The sequence below is a fragment of the Meriones unguiculatus genome, chromosome 11 (genome assembly GCF_030254825.1).
Source record: "Meriones unguiculatus strain TT.TT164.6M chromosome 11, Bangor_MerUng_6.1, whole genome shotgun sequence".
Lineage (NCBI taxonomy): Eukaryota > Metazoa > Chordata > Mammalia > Rodentia > Muridae > Meriones > Meriones unguiculatus.
In genome coordinates this window covers 84372229-84391776 of record NC_083359.1, presented here as the reverse complement: position 1 = coordinate 84391776, position 19548 = coordinate 84372229, and the positions used below count along the sequence as shown (strand labels likewise).

Genomic DNA, 19548 nt, shown 5'->3' with positions numbered 1-19548 from the left:
TATATAGTAAAATCAAGCAAAATTCCACTCATGTAATCCATTTTTCCTCTCCCTCTTTACATCTTTCTTCCTTCCCAACAATATTCCAGGTGTGGTTTCAGAACCGAAGAGCCAAGTTCCGCAGGAATGAGCGAGCCATGCTGGCCAATAAAAATGCTTCCCTCCTCAAGTCCTACTCAGGAGACGTGACTGCTGTGGAGCAGCCCATCGTACCTCGCCCTGCTCCCAGACCCACCGACTATCTCTCCTGGGGGACAGCCTCTCCATACAGGTGAATGACTGGCCCACTCTCCCTTGCTCCACTTCCACATGCGTCTCAGCCATCCATCACACTCAAGGCTGCTTTGGCGGCTGGCTGACATTCCTTACTGGGTTAACCTCTTCAGAGACATTCAACTTGCTGGCATCCACACATTTTTTCCAAGAGATTGCTAGTTGCCCCAGGAGCAGGGTTTGGGGCAGAAGAGAGAGGGGCAGCCATCAGCAATCTCCTCTTGGACTCAGGAAATCTTGTCAAGGTTGCAAAACTGGGAAAGAATATAAAAGAACAGATCCTCTGTAAAGCGGGTCCAGTGCCTCTCTTGGAACCATTCTGGAACAAAACTATCCCGTTTAAGACACATTTGCTGTGTTACGGCCAAGTAGGGAATCAATGTGTAATGCTCCAAGTGTAGGACTAACGGCACTCTTCACAATAAATCTGGTTTTGAATTAAAAGTAAAGGAGGGAGGACAGAAGGGAGGGAGGAGTGAGAAAGAGGGAGGGAGGGAGGAGCTGGAAGAAAAGTCAACGAGAAGTTCCTTTTAATCACTTTCCTGACCCTAGTGCTTGTTAGTGGGTAAGGCTTTCTTACGATCCCCAAATGCCTTCCTATTCAATTATTTGTGATTTTTTTATATCCCAATGTCTCTCTCTCTATCTCTCTTTCCCTCTCTTTCTCTGTGATGTGTTTCTTTCTCTCTTACTCCGTATGGTACGCTTTAAAAAAATACACTTAAACGTTTATATTTAAAAAGGAATTGTTTGAAGCAGAAAATAATAGAATACCATTTAAGCCTCTGTTTGGAGACTTTCCCCCTCCATTCAGTGCGCTGCTGTTCAGAAAGCACAGGTTGGTGTAAACATACCTAGGAATCTGGTACTTAACATGTAATCAGGCTAGAGTGCCTTTCTTTAAACCTGGGAGAAGCCCAGCTCCAGGCTATATATTCTGTTTGGCTGACTTCTACAGAAGAACTATGCACATGTTCATTTTTCTGTTAACTGACACTTGTATCTTTTTATTCTTCAAGTTAATGCTTGAACTAAAGAGGGGTTTAAAACTGGTTACAGGAGATTGGGCCCAGATAAAGAGTGAAATGCCATATTTATGAAACATGGGTGTTTTCCCACAGTTGGGAGGCGTCATTAAATCCCAAAGCCTCATCTAAAATGGTCTCTCAGGTCCAAATAAGTTCTTCAGAGAAATGCCTTACACGCATCTGGAAGTTTTATGAACCTTCCCTGTGGAATTAGGCTGATGTGCCTCCCATCTCAGTGATTGACATCTCTGTCTAGGAGAATGAGGAGGTCCTGTTCCTGTGCTGGGCCTCCATTGGCCCCCACCCTGGCTGACTTTGGAAGATCAGTCATGTCTGTGTTTCCTACTTAACATTTAGATGTTTCTCTTGTAGAACTTTACTAAAAACACATTTTGGAGACTGTTCTGGAATAGCATATTCTTTAATATTTTAAATAAGTGGAAGGCCTGCTTTCCCTACAACTATTGGTAGTCTATAGATTAAGTGAACAGCTTGGGATATGGGTGGAGTTCAGAGCCTGGTACGCCAAGATCTCTAGTTTGAATTTGGTTGCAACCAAGAAGTTCCTTGCTCCTTTTTCTGCCTAAGTTTTCCTTGGGATTTCTACCCCAGCTTTCAGCAATCTGGATGGCTGCCAGTGGTCCCTACCCATGGAGCTGAAAACAGCCTACTACACATGAAATCCTTCCTGAACTAACATCAAGTTAGGCCACCTGAACCAAAGATAGAGGGGCTCCAGTGCCAGCATCTAGAGAAACTAGTAACATGCAACTTGTGTGTGCCTTTTTGAGAAATATTCTATTTTAATTGAAAAAATAGAAATTCTAGATATATTTTGAAAATCTACTCATAGTTTCACCAGCTTGACGTAACTAGCTAGCTTGTTTTATGACTTGAGTTTATTATTTTATATAGGGATAGTCTTAGTGTACATATTATTTTGTATTATGTTCTTTTTTTCACTTAAGACTGTATAACTTCATACTGCTTAGTGATTTCATGGTATGCATTTATTTCTCTTACATACAGTATTGTAAAAAACTAATTGAGGCAATATAGAAGCTAATTGTTCATATTTTGTATGAAAAATAAATTAATATCCAATATAAGTAGAAAAACAAAAGTTTAAGGCAACAATTTAATCAGTGATATGTTTCTTTGACCTCATGTTGACTAAAGTGTTCATAATTTTGTTACTTCCTGAACGTGGCAAAGGCTATTCTGTTACTTGGGGGGTTTTCTGCTATATTTAGAACCAAATATATTATGATTTTTACATTTTGAAGCTTCCTAGCAAACATATATTTCTAAGGAAATATTAAAGGAAAACAAATGATGAAAAGCAAAGGAAATGATAGACCTTGTTGCTCCTGTTGGTACCATTCTGTCAAGCTAGTTGTCTCACATGTGATATTCATTAAAAGGCATTTCTCTTGATCATCCTTGAGAGCATTCCTGTGTGATAGCTCTGTGTGATTTGCCCTGGTTCAAAACAAGAGGAGACTTTCCAGGTTTAAGTCTTCACCAAGCAGAGTTAGAACAGTACTTCTGGGCCCTGTTTCTACCCAACACGTTGGGCTGCTTGTCCAGCCTGTCATATTCAAACTTAACATTGCATTGTAATGGAAGTACTAAAAAGTATAAGACTGGAAAATTATCTAAATTCTCCTCCTTTGCTAGTCAAGCACTCTTTCTTGACTAGCAAAGCCTATCTGCAGCTGAGGTCTTCATCCTGGAGTGTGGACATCCCAATGCGATGGCCAGTGTCATTAGATCATGAAACCCAGGGACATTGACTAAATAATTTTTGTCAGAAAGAAAGGTTTACTGACTTTTGTTGCTGATCTCTGGAAGAAGAACAGGAAGCCGACTCATAAGAGCGACTCATAAGAGCAGTTACTCCCCTATGGTAACAATCATAGACTAGAAAGTAGCCAAGCCCTCTCTCCTCTCTTTTTTTAAAACTTTTATTTTCTAAATGTCTTTGAAATTGGGTGTAAAAATCATATAACATATCATCTGGACTGGGAAGGTTTTGGAATGATATTAGTAATTGCGTTAGGAAAAAACGATGTAAACCAGGATTGTCCCAGGCAAACTAGGGCGTTTGAGTCAGTCTAATTATAGCTCACTGTGACATCACTCATTCTCTTGAGCATATCAGATGATGACATCAGACAGGCAACCGAGGTACTAGAGATAGCAAAGCATTTCTCAAGATGGAAACTACTTTCTTGGCAGAGGTTTTGTTTTGTTTGTGTGTTTGTTTATTTGTTTATTTAGCTGTAGCTAACTGAAGTAAACTTGTCTTTGGGACACAAACCCAATTCTTAGGTGAGAATGATTTCCTTTTAGTGAATTATAAGAATGAAAATGCACACAAACACTAAAATGATCAAAACTCACTAACCTCACAGTGTTATATGCCTCTTGGGTAACAATAATCAAGCAAATTCTACACTATTCTTTGAGATCAAGTAGCCAAGAGACCCTTCCCACAGACACAGTTGTTCTATGAAGGGTAGACAGTGAATGGCTTGGCTCTGTAGTTCTGTCAGGAGCACCATTTGCAGAGGGAGGGCTGGACTTGCCACTAGTGGCAAGGCATAGAGAGGCTGAAGGCTCTTGTACCTTCAGCCTCTCAGTTGGTCTTGCTCATGGTGCTGCTCACATCTGCTCAACGCATTTGGCTCATTTCTCCCTTTCACACTTTCAAAAATAGATCTTCGTCCCTCCCAAGATGTTGTTTACACGAGGGGCTTCATAACGGATTCTAACGGAAGACACTGAAAAGGTAACTTGTCAGATGGGGAGGAGGGTGGCTTCTTGGGGTAGGACTTAAGGGGGACTTAGATTTTGTTTTGTTTTTAAGAAATGGGGGGCTGACATCCTAGAAATGTAAGCAGTGGAGGGCCCCAAGTGGGAAATTAGAAGTCAGAACTGTCAGAAAGCATGCCCGGCGAACAGAGTGTAGGAGTCTGAAGCAGCCTCTCCATACACAGTCATATGTTCAGGGATCACGGGGCTGTGCCGGTGAAGACTCTGATCCTTTAAGTCTAGAGGCAGCTGGGGTTCCACAGCTCTCTGTTGTCCCACTCTGAAGTAATTCCCATGGTGCTCACATTTATACCTGACTAGCGTGGTTTTAGATACCCAGAGTATGAACCAGTGTCTGACTGTGTTATGGTCCTGCTCCTGTTGCCTCGGAGGCCAATACCATATTTGATTTATTGTGTAACTTTAGATTTAAAAATGGAGCTAGATATACTTTTCCTACTGCATGTCTCACAAGGGAGCTTAGAACCTCGGGATAACCAATATGGTATGCTCAATACTGGGGTGGGGGGAGAGAAAGAAACACAAAAAGTCTGGGAACAGTAGAAAGATATTTCTAGAAAGAGAAGCTAAACATTGTAAAGGGGTCACAGAACATGCACCAGAAACTAAAGCCTCACCAATGAAATGTGTTCCCACACGTCCACTTAGGAAAAAAAGCAAGTATGTGTTCTACAACTCAACTTTTGAATTTTAATCAGAAGCTAGAAATGATGATTTAAGTACACAAGCACACCTCCAAAGGATTTATAGGGTCTCACTTTAGATGTCCATTTCCCTAGGAAAACTGAAATTTAATTTTCTTAGATGAAACAAGCATGCGTCCATTGTTCTTGCACTGGCCAAAGAACAAACCAAAGAGAGAGCTTCCAATGTCTGTATTTCAAGGTTCAGAAAAATGCGAACTAGAGCCTGTGAAAGACAATGCGGAGTGGGTAGAATCCTGGATTCTAAGGACCAGGCAGATGCTCCTCAGGCTGCCATAAGCATCTTTAGGATAATGTTTTAAGCAGCTTGCCATCATTTATTCAAAAAGGCTGAACAGAAAATAGCATTAAAGACAGAGTTCAAGCATTACTTTTCTCCTCAGTTGTTTTGTGATTTATAGAACTGATACTGGACGATTCAAAATCAAACCATTAGAGTATTTGCTACACCACCCTGGTATTGTTAATTATTTTCAATCAGTGTCCCTTTAAAGCACCTTTCAGAGCAAGCTGAATTGGCCATAAATGACGTGTCTCCAGAGGAAACAATTATCTAACCCTGCCAGCAGTGCTAGCTTTCTGCTGGGTTGCATCTGCTTGGAATTTCCAAATAAGGCAGTGGGAAAACTTCATGCTTCCCAAAATGTGTCAGCTCTGTGAAGTCCCATGGCAGACTTGATGAGTCAGCAGATGGAAGACAAGCATTTCTTTCTCATCCCTAACGTCTCCATGTGCTTTATTTGGCTGTGCAGCTTCTTGGTTACGGATACAAAGAGCTTTGTTAACAATTCAACAGAAAGGGTGCATTAGCCAACCTTTTAAAACTCAGTCCCAGGACTCAGCTCATATATACGTGCTCCCTTTACAGGAATAACAGAGTCTTGCTCAATGGGAAACTAAGCAGCACTTGGATGTCTGTCTGTTGACTGGGATCTTGGTGGTTGTGTTTAATTGATACACATCATTGAGTTTCTACCTTTTTTATTTTTTTTAATTCCAGGAAGTTTCATTCTGCATAGGAACAAGTGGTAATTTTACATTGGTTGAGTGACCCCTTAACTGGCTAAAATCAATTCATTACCTCTGTAGGTGCCTCTCTGGTGGGAAGGGATTTCAGGGCTCTTTTGTTGCCTGAGGCAGAGTTTTAGAAGTTTCCATGACATTAGAAAACAGGCAGTCCTGAATAGCCCCTCAGATTGGCAGCCCTTCAAGGCAATCATGCATCTGTTGTCACTTAAGCAATCAAGCCCTCCACCTTCCAATGCTATGTTTGAAGCATGACTAAGCAACTCTTTGGACACCCAGCAGTTAATTCTCTCTTTTTTGACTGGTAATAGGCCTTGTTTGTCATGGCTATGTCCAAAAGCTTCCAATTTCTTGCCTATATTGCACATTTAGCTTAAGCTGTATAAATGGACCCATGTCAAATACCCAAAGGGAAATATATAACATATCACTGAGAGTCTGATTTGTGGGATTCCCTTAAACATTCTATTAAGCAGTAGAGAATGGAGATGGTGTCTGTGCCTTATAGCCTATGTAATCAGCTACCCAATACTGCAACACATTAGCTCAATCTTCGCAAGTTCGTGACTTTCTTAAGCATTTACCAAGTGAAAGTGGCATCTCTTAAGAAGCCTCCCATGGAAGTGCAACTTCATTCGCTAATGTCAACTGCCACATAACTTGACGGACTCCATATAGTATTTCCACTGCTAGAATCACCGATAGAGTGTTGCTGTCGTCACAGAGGGGCCACAGAGTGCAAAAGGACACTGTTCTCTGCTGTGCACGCACGTGCAGGCGGCCACTGAAATGTCTCAGTTGCTAGCTAACCTCCTGTGCAATTCTAATTCTCAGTCATTTGCTTTTGAGTCAACCGTCCTTAGACAGAAACGCAGTATTTCTAAGGGATGTGTTACCATAGTAAGTACTCAGGCTAGAACATCAAATAGACTATGAAATAACTATAGCTAAAATGATGTACTACAGACAGAATTGGTATCGATAGGATAATAGACAATTTGGAAAAACAGTAACAACAACGTTAGACAATTAAGACAGGCTCCTCAAATCCCTCCAATCCCTCCTTCCAGTTAACAAATGAAATACTTCTGGTTATCAAAGAAAAGGTGGATTTCTATCAAGTAGGACCTTGCCGCCCAGAATCTCAAAGGAGAAGGAACAGATTTCTTAGAAACTTGGGCTAAGTATATAAAGACAAAATTATTCCATAACAATCTATAATTTACCAATAGCCACTTTTTTCTTTAAGTTCTCTTGTGAAGTTTTAGCCGTGTATATTCAGAAGTCATTTAATTTTTGTCCCAGTATTTAACAAATAATGCAGACACCCTGTAACATCAGCTTGTGCCTGTGTGTTTAAAATCCTAATAGATGTGGACTGTCTTTAGAATTTGATACTATCACTGAAGCATGGTTGAGAAAGGCTAGTTTTATTTTTTAATAATCCATGCTCTAGGTAAACTACCCAGATCTGGCTATCTCTTTATTTTCTTTTTCTTTCTTTCTTTCTTTCTTTCTTTCTTTCTTTCTTTCTTTCTTTCTTTCTTTCTTTCTTCTTTCTTTATCTTTCCTTCCTTCCTTCCTTCCTTTCTTCCTTCTTTCTTTTCTTGTTTCATAACTTTATTTTATTTATTTAAGCATTTTTTATTATTATCATTTATTACAATTTATTAACTTTGTATCTTGGCTGTGTCCCCCTCCCTTGTTTCCTCCCAATTCTACCCTCTTCTCCCACTATGCCCCTCCCCAAGTTCCCCCTGATAGGGGAGGTCTTCCTCCCCTTCTATTTGACCCTACCCTATCAGGTATCACAGGACTGGCTGCATTGTCTTCTTCTGTGGCCTGGCAAGCCTGCCCCGCCACCAGGGGGAGGTGATCAGAGAGCCTGTCACTGAGTTCATGCCAGAGAAAGCCCCTGCTCCCCTTATTAGGGACTCCACTGGGTCTGTAGACTACATCTGAGCCAGGGTTTGAGGTCTTCTCCAAAGCATTGTGCTTGGTTCCCCAAGCACTGATACTGTGCTTGTTATCAGTCTCTGCAGGGCCCCCAGGGCTCAGTTTTGTTGCTGTTGTTTTGGGTTTTTTGTTTTGTTTTGGCTCTGTTGGACCTCCCGTCCCCTCTTTTTCTTATTTACTAAATTTTGAGTGTTTGGTATATCCTGGAAAATTCTGAGCTATGAATTTTGGGTTTGCATTGATTTCTGGTAGGATATTAGAGAGAAGTATGCAATTCATCTAGAAAGTGAATGATGTCTATTTGGCTTTTGTGTTGTCTTACTGGATTGTTGTTATTTACTCAATCATAATTCAAGCCTGCCTAACTGAGGACTCTTTTGTCTCCTCGATGGACAGTGATAAAAAGCAGTTCGTTTTATTAAGCTTTAATACACTGAGTGTATTTTTTTTTTATTGTGAACAAATGTTTTTATGGATCCAAGAATATCCAATGATTACGCCACTGTATTCTGCATCCTTCTGGCTTTGTTCCTTCCGATAACATAACTCATTTTCCAGAAAGGACTAGTTCTCAAGAATAAATGAATTCTCTTTAGAAATCACTACAGCAGGATTAAAGATGTCGGGAGATGGAGCACAGGTCAGTTTAATCAGTCTATATCTGGCTGTGACTGTTCAGTAAATGGTTTATTGAACACCACATGTGTGCTGGGTGTAGTGTAAGCTCTACCTGAAGATACAATAGTGAAGAAGCAGAGGTGGTGGCCTTTGCAGCTTAGCAAGAACAGTAATAGACACTGACCAAGTTATTAATTAGAAGTGAAGTATGTGAGTCAAGCAAAAATACAGGGTGCCACAGGAGAACCTAACCTTGTTTAGGGAGGGGTGCCTAAGACCATCTACCCAGAAATGATCGGTAAGAGTGAAAGCTAGAAAAAAAAATTAAATGTAAGAATATAGAATTCTTTGTGAATCTGAGTCTTCTCTTTCTTCTGCCATCATGTAGACTTTATTCTCACAGTCGCTTATACCCATGTGATAAAGCTTTTAAAAGCTTTGTTTTATAGAAGGACTGAATGATCTGAAACTCAGTATTTTTCTTTAACTCGATTTTTTTCTTGGTAAGTGCTACTGTGGGTCTTAACTCTAATCTCAACTCTGTGCTGTCTCAGATAAATAGCAATGATCTATTCCCTCTAGCTTTAGTTTTCCTTCTTCCTGATCTTGTCATCCGATCCCAGAGCCACAGACTCCTGTGTGGCTGACAAAGTTGCAGTGGAATGCAGGCAGCAGAAAAGCATATGTCATTCCATTTATAAGTCCCATCCCAGTTCTCTGTTGAAAGGAATTTTACTAATCTTAGAAACAGCTAGGAACATTTTATTTAGTTCAGAAGATCTCATTTTAACCATTTCGAGTAAAGTAAGAGATAATTTGCATCCCCAACTACACACCGTTTTCTTCTCGTTTAACAGAGATCCATAGATGCAATGCCACTAATGATGAATTCTTGCCTAGGTCTTAATTACAGTTTATAACAATCAAAACTAGCTTCATGTTTCTCTCAACAATATAGACAGTGAGAAACAGTTACATCTGAAATCCAGAATGCTAAAACTACAACATGAGAAATTTATTTTGAAATTCTAAATATTTCCAAAGTGACTCACCCCAAAGGTGGTGTGTGCTAGGCAAATACTTCAAGAAGTTATAAAAGTCAAGACCCACTGATAGGAAAGGCTTGACCTGACAATGCTTCTTACTATCATCCAATGAATCAAAGTGCCAGGGGAGTATTTGGGGTTGTTTAAGTGATTCTACAAGCACATAGCTTCTTATGGTATTTTTGATGATCTAAAATCCAGGTCAGTAACCTGAACGAAGAAGCAAAATTCTTTCAGTCTACTGTCTCATGCTTGCTGTCCTCCTTTGCTGGTTTCACAGGCTGTCTGGTATAGGTAGGAAAGATTAGACTCTGTATTAACCAGCTGATGAAGCTCCCGCTGCTTGACCTGAGCAGTCTCCTCTTACCCCAGAAATAAACCATTACTCACTGTATCCAACACAGCAAATACCACTCCCTACCCTGTCTCATTCTCCTCTGGTTCCCCATGCCCTGTAAAAAGATGGCCACTCTTTCCCAAGGACCTTAGACTAATTGAAAGCCGGGCCTGTAAGAGACCTCAGAGGTCCTCTCTCCACCTCACTGCCCTGCCTGGCCCTGTCCTGAGAGGGTATCCACCCAGGGCACGGATTTACAGCTTTGTGTAACTAATGCCTGACATTCTCCCTGCTCTCTCCTTTGTCCCTACAGCGCCATGGCTACTTACTCTGCCACATGTGCCAACAATAGCCCTGCACAGGGTATCAACATGGCCAACAGCATTGCCAACCTGAGACTGAAGGCCAAGGAATATAGTTTACAGAGGAACCAGGTGCCAACAGTCAACTGAGGAAAAAAAATAATTAAACAGGCCTAAGAAGAAATCAAAAACCATAAGACACCTATCCTGTTCTGTCATTTCTTCATCCGCTGGAAAAAAAAATAATAAAAGCAAAAACAAACAAAGCCAGAACTAAAATATTGGGAGCATGGCGGAGAAAAGCAGGAGAGGAACAAAATGAAAATTAGTTAACAATTGTTCCTTCTTTTTTTTTTCTCGGATACCATCACCATTTGCTTCTGTGTGTATTTATCTTATTTTCCTTCTATCCATGCTTTGCTAATTATACTCCAGGCTTCTTCAGCTAGGCTCAGCCCACCCATTCCTATAATTGTATGAGAATAAAAAAGAATCTACAGCAGCCAAAGAAACACATATACATATATGTTTTTATATATGTATATATGTGAAAGATTACTTCTCAGTAAACTGTTTGACCTCAGTGCCTTACTCTCTCTCCTTCTAAGTCTTCCTAGGGGATCTTGAAAAATCCAAAGTCTTTCTGAAGAATCTGTATAATTGTGTTCATGTGTGTTGGTCATGGTAAGGTTTTTCTATCAGCTACAGGAAAAAAAAAAGCAATGTCCACATGTTCTGGTCACTGACCTGTCTGATCGATGTGGTTGGCCATGTGTCTTGAACACTGAGCTCTAATATCTAGATTATAATGTCACCATCAACACCATCTCTCACCTAATTCAAACAATAAACCACTCTAAGTTAAAGAAATTTGTTGTTTTTAAACAATTGCTGTCACTCATTCTTTGGGAGAAGAAATACTTTTGGCTGTAGAAAGGGAGAGAATTTTTTTTAGTAGGAAAACAAATACTGAATTGTGAAAAACATAGCCTATATCTCTTTAGTGCCTTAAGGGGTGGTCAGATGCACACTTCATATATATATATATATGCTGTATATATTTATATATTATATATAAAATATTGAAAGCTTGAGTTTGCGATCTCTCAAACATTATAAAAGCAAACTTTACACGATCAGCACTGTCCTTACCTACACAAAATGATACATTAATGGGGCATCTTGCTGTTTTTCATGCTCTATACAAATTCTTATTATGGTCATAACGCAATTAGCCAGGGAGCTGTTTGATAACAGCTTTCATTTTCACATTAGGGCTTTAATAGAATTATGAATTACTTGATATTATAAAAGTGACCTTGAGTTTGGAGCTCAAGTTGAAAGTCTTTATCATCTGACCTGTCACAGGAAATATATGCAAAAGGGAGGGGTCGTTAACCATCACTCTTCCTCCACTCCTCAAGAATATGAAAGGCAAGTAACATGTTTAAGTGAAATGCTTGAAGCTTTCTACACTTTTCAAAAAAAATTAAGAACAATTACACTTTTATATTTTAATGGTTTTGAAATATCTAGGGTGGGAGGCATGGCTAGTATTTCTTGTTTATCTTTGTTCCCAGCTATGCTTTGGCAACTTTCCTGGTGGACTTGACCAAACCATGTCACTATGCTGCGTCTAGTTTACCTATGTGTAAAATGAGTTTAATAATTCTTACCTACCTCACAGGGATGTTGTGAGGATATGCTCATTTATTCTTTTGTTCTTCCTTCCTTCCTTCCTTTTTCTTTCTTTCTTTCTTTCTTTCTTTCTTTCTTTCTTTCTTTCTTTCCTTCCTTCCTTCCTTCCTTCCTTCCCTCCCTCCCTCTTTCCTTCCTTCCTTCCTTCCTTCCTTCCTTCCTTCCTTCCTTTCTTCCTTCTTTCCATCCTTCCTTCCTTGTTCTTTGTCCAGCACTTTGTAGCCATGAGAGTAAAGGGACTTTAAGAGCATACAATGTTCATGGACTAACATGGTATCTGAATGCTTTGTTTTCTAGCAAGGAAATGGTATCTGGCTGTACATACATATAACCTTGTATTTGGAAATAATAAATAGGTTTATATTTTCAGATATCTCAACAATCACATCATTTGACCAAAGAATAATTTAAGGCACAAAGTATAGAGATATTTTTTAACTTATATTCTCATCAACAGCTTGGTTGTAATAACCATAGTTCTCAGTGAATAGAAGCTTCAGATTGATTTTGGCCAAATATGTCAACTTTGTAATATGAATGACAGGCAAAGTATTTGGGGTACAAGATGCACTTTTAGCACACATTTGTATTTCGCTTGGCATATCTGGTTGAGTTAATGGTGGTATTTTTTTTTCAGTCTAACAGCCACTGATCTGAAAATATATTTCAAGTGATTTTTGTACTTTGCTTAATAATAAGAAGGAAGGCCATCTTGTGTTTGATCTCTTGAAGTGATTCCTTCTCAGTAACTACTATTAAACATTTCTTTCAGAATAGTCTATGTGGTCTGGCTTAACACACATAACTTGATTTTAAGGCATTTTCCCACTCATGTATTTGTCCCATTGATTGCTGTGTATTATCAAGTTTCAAAGGAACAGTATATCCTTACTGTAAAAACTGTCTTTGATTTGCAAGTGAGTGCAAGTCCAAGAGAGGAGCAAACTTTGGTAACTTAGAGTTTTCAGAGAATAGCTAAACATTTTTGATTATAGGCAAGAAACAGAAATTATAAATGAAAAGGTTTTCCTAAGGAGGGTAGAATCTTGGAAGAGAGTCATATAAGAAAGTTGTTTGAAGTCATTTGAAACCTTCATCCTGACACCCACTTCCAGTGATCATCAAAAAAGCCTGATCCCATAAACTCAAAAAAGGAAGTGGAAGGTTTTATCTGATTCTCTGTATAAGCAGTTTCTCAGAATTTCATAGTATAACCCATGGTAGTTAGTCACAGGAATGAGTGTTGCTGGTGAACCCACACTATGGTGTTTTTATCTGAGCACCTCTCAGGAAATATGCCTGAAACACTAGCACTCAGTTTTGTTCATTTATGATCCACTGTTTAAAAGAACATATGTTTAACAAGTGTTTGGGAGGTTTAGATTTGTATCTTGCAAGTCAATTGCCAGAGGAGTGTCCCAGTGCCAGACTAAAGGCAGTGTACACCTATTGCTCTCCATCAATATGCCCAGATGAAGGCATTAGAACTACCACTGTCCACGATCCCTTCCCAAACAAGAGGCCAATTAGTAGAATACTTGGCAGGTTAAATTAAGCCAGAAGAAATGACCTAAACCCAACAAAAGGAGGCTCACCTATGGTAATAAAGATCTCATAAGAAGTGTAATATGTAAATTATATCTTGCTTTATGGTGTAAAATATACATTGTTTGTGCTAGAATAGAAATGATTTCTTTTCAATAAAATGAAAGACGGATACTACGATGTCTTTGGTTGTCATGCATTGGACTCCGACGATTATTTTTTTTCTTTGAACTTCCAAACACAGAGCTGCTTGGATTCAATATGGCAGTGAGAAATGTGAAGGTAAGAATGGTTTATAAGCAAAAGAACTTTTATTGGAGTGTGATGTCACATCTTACAAAAGAAAAATAACCTATGACTCTTCAAAAACAAAAATAGTGGGAGGAAAAAGAATATATATGTATAATATGTGAAGATCAGTGTGGAATTTCTGATAAAAATTTGGCAGTTTTACCAACACCTTTAGCATCTGCAGTACTAGATATGATATGACAAACACTCTGTATATAAGATACAACCTTTTATTTTAATAATATCAAAATGAAGCGTTTTAAGCAACCATTGTGTACAGTGTGGATGTGTGACAATAAAAAGAATAGAAAAGTCACATTATGATAAATTAATTGTTTTCATACCAATAAAATTCTGGTAAAAAAAACAGACAACTTGAGCATAAATAAGTTTATGCAACAATTCAAGACCATCAGTTAATAGTCATTAAACAAATGGAGCAGATAGAGTAATTCCGGAAGAAGAGTAAACACTGGAAGATAGAGGTGACATATGAGAATTTAAAAACAAATGATAAATAGCAAGTCTTCCAAGGAAGGATCAATATGATTTCTTTTTTTAAGCTTTTAAAAAAAATTTATTAATTACATTTTATTCACTTTGTAGCCCCCCTGTAGCTCCCTCCATCCTTCCCTCCCAATTTCTCCCTGCCTCCCCCTTCTCCATGCATGCCCCTCTCCAAGTCCACTGATAGGGAAAGTCTTCCCTTCCTTCCTTCTCATCCTTGTCTATTAGGTCTCATCAGGACTGGCTGCATTGTCTTCCTCTGTGGCCTGGTAAGGCTGCTCCCCCTCTCAGGGGAAGGTGATCAAAGAGCAGGCCAATCAGTTCATGTCAGAGACAGTCCCTGTTCCCATTACTAAGGAACCCACTTGGACACTGAACTGCCATGGGCTACATCTGTGCAGGGGTTCTAAGTTATCTCCATCAATGGTCCTGGGTTGGAGTATCAGTCTCAGAAAAGACCTCTGTGCCCAGACCTGGATAGGACAGGAGCTCCACAAGGAGAACAACAGAACCGAAAAATCTGGACATAGGGGTCTTTTCAATATGATTTCATAGCAAGAAGAGAAGAGAGTTGAAAACAATACTGATTAAATCCTGGTGACTCCGAGAGCAAACCATTGATAAAGCATAATCAATCAACCAATCAGATCAACAAAAAGGTGCGGTCCAGTTGCAGGGAAAGATGACTGCAGCCTTAGATATATTGTTCAACCTGCCAGCTCCAAATGGAAGCTCCCAATGAGCAAGGACACAGAAGTAGGATTGAGTATCAAGGTCAGGAGTTTAGTCTGAAGTTTAAAATGACAACTTGGCATACAAAAAAAAATGAATGTGTTTTCCAAGATGAGAAACTGCCCTGTAGCAAATAATTTTAATAAATGACTCTTGAAAGTAGTTTCAGCACAGGGATAAATATTATCCTTTAAAGAGCTGCAGCAGTCAGGAAGAGGTGCACGGAAGTCTATTTCTAAGAATGTGTTTGGGGGAAACCAACCCTGTTTATTGTCTGAGAATTAAGACAGGCATGTTTTAATCCCTGACCGTCAGGAAAATACATGAAAACTACATGGAAGCACCATCTTCTCTCAGTGACAAGAAAATAACTCACAACTGCTGATGAGAAGCCTTGGTGGGGAGGGCGGGGATCAACATGGAGTCTCAAAAACCCTAAAAAGAGAACATCCATATCAATTGCAGTAATCATATAATTTAGAGTAATCAAGGCGTGGAATTAGCCGGGATGCTCACCAACAAATGACTGAGTTTTAAAGATGTAATATGTACACGGTAGAGTTTTACTCATCTACAGAAGGATAACATTTGTCATTTGCAGGAAGCGAGGTGGAGCTGGAGACCATTTTGAACAAAATAATATTGCATGTTTTCCCTTGAAGTATGTGTCAGCCCTCTGGAGGCAGTGGGACCCGTGAGCCTAGAGTCGGCTAACGACTCATGCAATAGTCAGCTTTACTCAGAACCACAGGCAAATTGTACTCTGAGGGTTAAAAGAGGTCACCCGAATAAAGTACTCATGAGTTCCAGCTGCTCACAGTCACAAAGACAAGCTTCATGTGGCAAAATCACGTTTTTCCGTAGAGGCACACGGAGGGTAATGTAAGCGTTAAACTGAGTGACAGCGGTAGGCAATGAGTCACTGAAGTAAACTCACTCCTATACACCACACCTGGGAGGAACAGGAAAAATACATTCTTGAAGAAACTGAGGTCATAAGATTCTTGTTTTCTTGGAGTGTTCTCACAAGCACTCAACATTCTCCTCAGATGACTCTAATAAGGAATATATAGAGAGAGACATGTATACGTTTATGTATGTATATATATACACACACAGTGTTTATACATACACATACATATACGTATACAAGTATATCTATATATGTATATATATGTATAACTGACATGTTATAAAAGGAGAAATAGGGAAATGAAGGGAGAACAAGAGAGGATAAGGAGAAAGAACAAACATGCAAACACAAATGTTACATGTATTCTTTCATATACAGAAGTCTGATCAGACAATATGTGCTTGCATGACCCTGTTCCTGGGGAGACATGACTAAAGACTCTGTAGGGCCAGCTGCGGCTCACAGGGAGGCTGAACCCAGCTCTGGATATCACTGCAGCCACTTATAGTTTGAAATCCACTGACCAAAATCCTGAGAAGCCCACCACTTTCAGGGATTGCGTAGGCGTCTCCTCCTGCTGCACATGATTGACAGGTGGCTGGGGAGAGCACTGCAGGAAATGGTTGTGAGGATGGGCATGGCTGTCATGATGTATACACAGACTCCCTTTTGGTGTAAAGGGCGGCCCCGATGAAATGAGAAGGCAGAGCAGGTGGTTTGGCTCTTCCTGTACAGGAGTTTCTTTATTTTTTTTTATTGTATTTTTTATTTTTATTATTAGTTACATTTTATTAACTCTGTATCCCAGCTGTATCCCACTCCCTCCATCCCTCCCAATCCCACCGTCCCTCCCTCATCTCCTCCCTGCCCCTTTCCAAGTCCACTGATAAGGGAGGACCTCCTCCCCTTTCATCTGACCCTGTTTTATCAGGTATCTTCAGGACTGGCTGCAAAGTCCTCCTCTGTGGCCTAGGAGGGCTGCTCCTCCCTTGGGGGGTGGGGAGGTCAAAGAGCCTGCCATTGAGTTAATGTCAGAAATAGTTCCTGTTCCCCTTAATAGGGTAACCCACTTGGTTACTGAGCTACCATGGGCTACATCCAAGCAGAGGTTCTAGGTTATGTCCATACATAGTCCTTGGTTGGAGTATCAGTCTCAGAAAAGACCCCTGTGCCCAGATATATTTGTTCCTTGTGGAACTCCTATCCTCTCCACATCATACTAACTCCTCCTTCTTTCATATGATTCCCTGCAGTTTCTAAAACAGAAACTTTTTTCTCTCTCTCCATCTATCTATCTATCTATCTATCTATCTATCTATCTATCTATCTATCTATCTATCTATCTATCTATCTATCTAATCACTTTACAGCCCAGCCCCCCTCCCTCTTCTCCTCACAGTCCTATCCCTCTCACACCCCTCCTCCTATTTCCCCCTCTTTTTTCTCCCAGAGAAGGCAAGGTCCCCAATTGGTACAAATCCACCCTGGCATCTCAAGTCACAGCAGGTCTAAGCACATTCTTTCCCACCAGGAAATGACAAGGCAGCCCAGCTAGGGAACCCAGCTACCCACTGGCAGGTAACAGAGTCAGTGACAGCCCCTACTCCTATTATTAGAGGGCCCACGTGATTACCAAGCTGCACATTTGCTATATCTGTGTAGGAGGTGTAGGCTCCATCCATGCATGCTCTTTGGTTGGTGATTCAATCTATGGGCCCCATGGGCCGAAGTTAATTTACTCCCTAGGTCTTGTGTGTCCATGGCCCCTCCAGCTCCCTCTGTCCTTCCTCCCACTCTTCCACAGCTGTCCTCTTGCTTGGCCTATTGCTTGGCCTTGGGTCTCTGTCTCCAACAGCTGCCAAATGAAGCCTCTCAGAAGACGGTTATGCTGGACTCCTGCCTGCAAGCATAGCAGAGTATTATTACTATTGACAGTGGTTGACTCTCTCCCCGGAGTGGGTCTCAAGTTGGGCGAGTCACTGGTTTGCCAGTCTCCCTCAATCTCTGTTCCATCTTTACCTTGACATTTCTTGTAGACAGAACACATTTTGTGCTGAAGGTTTTATGAGTGGGTTGGTGTCCCCTCCCTCTGCTTGGAGTCCCACCTGGCTACAGGAGATGGCAACCTCATGCTCTTTAACACCCGTTGCTTTTCTCACATAGTCTAACACCTAGCTTCAGCCAGGGTCACCCGTACAGATTCCCAGGAGCCTCTCCTGCCCCAGAGATAGCCCCAATGAGTTTTACTCCCTCTTCTAGTTCTTCCCCTCACTTTTTCCTCCTCTCTCCCCTCACCTGATCTCCACCCCATCTCCTTCCCAGATCCTCCCCTCCTACTTCAGATGTCTATTGTATTTCCTGCTCTGAATGAGACTCAAGTAGCTTCCCTTGGGCTCCCCTTGGCTTCTTAGGGTCTGTGGATTAGAGTATGGTTATCTTCTACTATATGGCTAATATACATTTTGCTAGAAGTTTTTATCAGCTGTAGGAGCTCTTTGGTAGAATTTTTGGGGTCACTTATGTATCCTATCATGTCATCCGTGAATAGCAATACTTTGCTTTCCCAGTATGATACAATATGCTTATATTTTATATCAATGTCAATTATCATGTCAAATAAGATTTTACACTGCATTCCATAACAATGACTGAAGAAACCTAAAGTTGCTCAAAAGATTAAAAAATTAAAAACTGACCTCATGCTATGAAATATGAAAGCCAGAAGATGAAACCACAGACTAACTTTAAATGAGTCTACTGAAATGTACTCTACTAACAAATACAGGTCTAATGGGTTATAGGGGCAAAGCTTAAAATAAGAAAACAGGCAACAGGACAGGAGCCTACCACAGAGGGCCTCTGAAAGACTCTACCCAGCAGGGTATCAAAGCAGATGCCGAGGCTCATAACCAAACTTCAGGCAGAGTGCAGGGAATCTTATAAAAGAAGGGGGAGATAGAAAGACCTGGAGGGGACAGGAGCTCCACAAGGAGAGCAATAGAACCAAAAATCTGGGCCCAGGGGTCTTTTCTGAGACTGATACTCCAACCAAGGACCATGCACGGAGATAACTTAGAACCCTTGCACAAATGTAGCCCATGGCAGCTCAGTCTCCAAGTGGTTTCCCTAGTAAGGGGAACAGGGGCTGTCTCTGATATACACTCAGTGGCTGGCTCTTTGATCACCTCCTCTTGATGGGGTAACAGCCTTACTAGGCCACAGAGGAAGACAATGCAGCCAGTCCTGATGAGACCTGATAGTCTGGGGTCAGATGGAAGGGGAGGAGGACCTCCCCTATCAGTGGACTTGGAGAGGGGCATGGAAAGAGATGAAGGAGGGAGGGGGCTACAGCTAGGATACAAAGTGAATAAACTGTAATTAACATAAAAATAAAAATAAAAAAATTACATATTGGATCCTGTCCAAGTGGATGAAGTCTCCCAAATCTGAGTGACAAAATGGTGACATCTACATTTCATTCTGAATTTGAATCAGTCGTCTACATGAAGATGAATTTCTACCACCCCCCTTACACTACTCTTTTATTTTTTCAAAGCTGGGGAGACATTATGCCAGAACAAGCTGGTCTGGACAGCTTCCTGTCATCTTCATAGTGCTGTCCTGTGAGTACACTGTGGACTTTGCAGATCTCAGATTTCTTCAAGTTTTTAAACCTTTTCATGAAAAAAAAAAATCAAACTTGAAAAGAAGAAGAAGAAGACAAAGAAGAAGAA

At 40.5% G+C, this 19548-nt stretch overlaps 1 protein-coding gene across 3 annotated transcripts in view; it reads left to right on the top strand.

Annotated features, from left to right (window-relative positions):
- Positions 1–19548, top strand: part of Prrx1 (paired related homeobox 1) — a 95695-nt gene that overhangs the window by 54408 nt on the left and 21739 nt on the right. The window contains exons 3-5 of one of the 3 annotated variants that reach the window (XM_021638727.2): positions 90–271; positions 4024–4095; positions 10140–10273. In XM_021638727.2, coding sequence (XP_021494402.1) covers positions 90–271; positions 4024–4078 — 237 coding nt within the window. In that variant the 3' untranslated portion in view covers positions 4079–4095; positions 10140–10273. Of the gene's footprint in view, positions 1–89; positions 272–4023; positions 4096–10139; positions 13549–19548 lie in introns of those variants that run through there. The other 2 variants (XM_060364596.1, XM_021638726.2) reach the window with 2 other exon arrangements.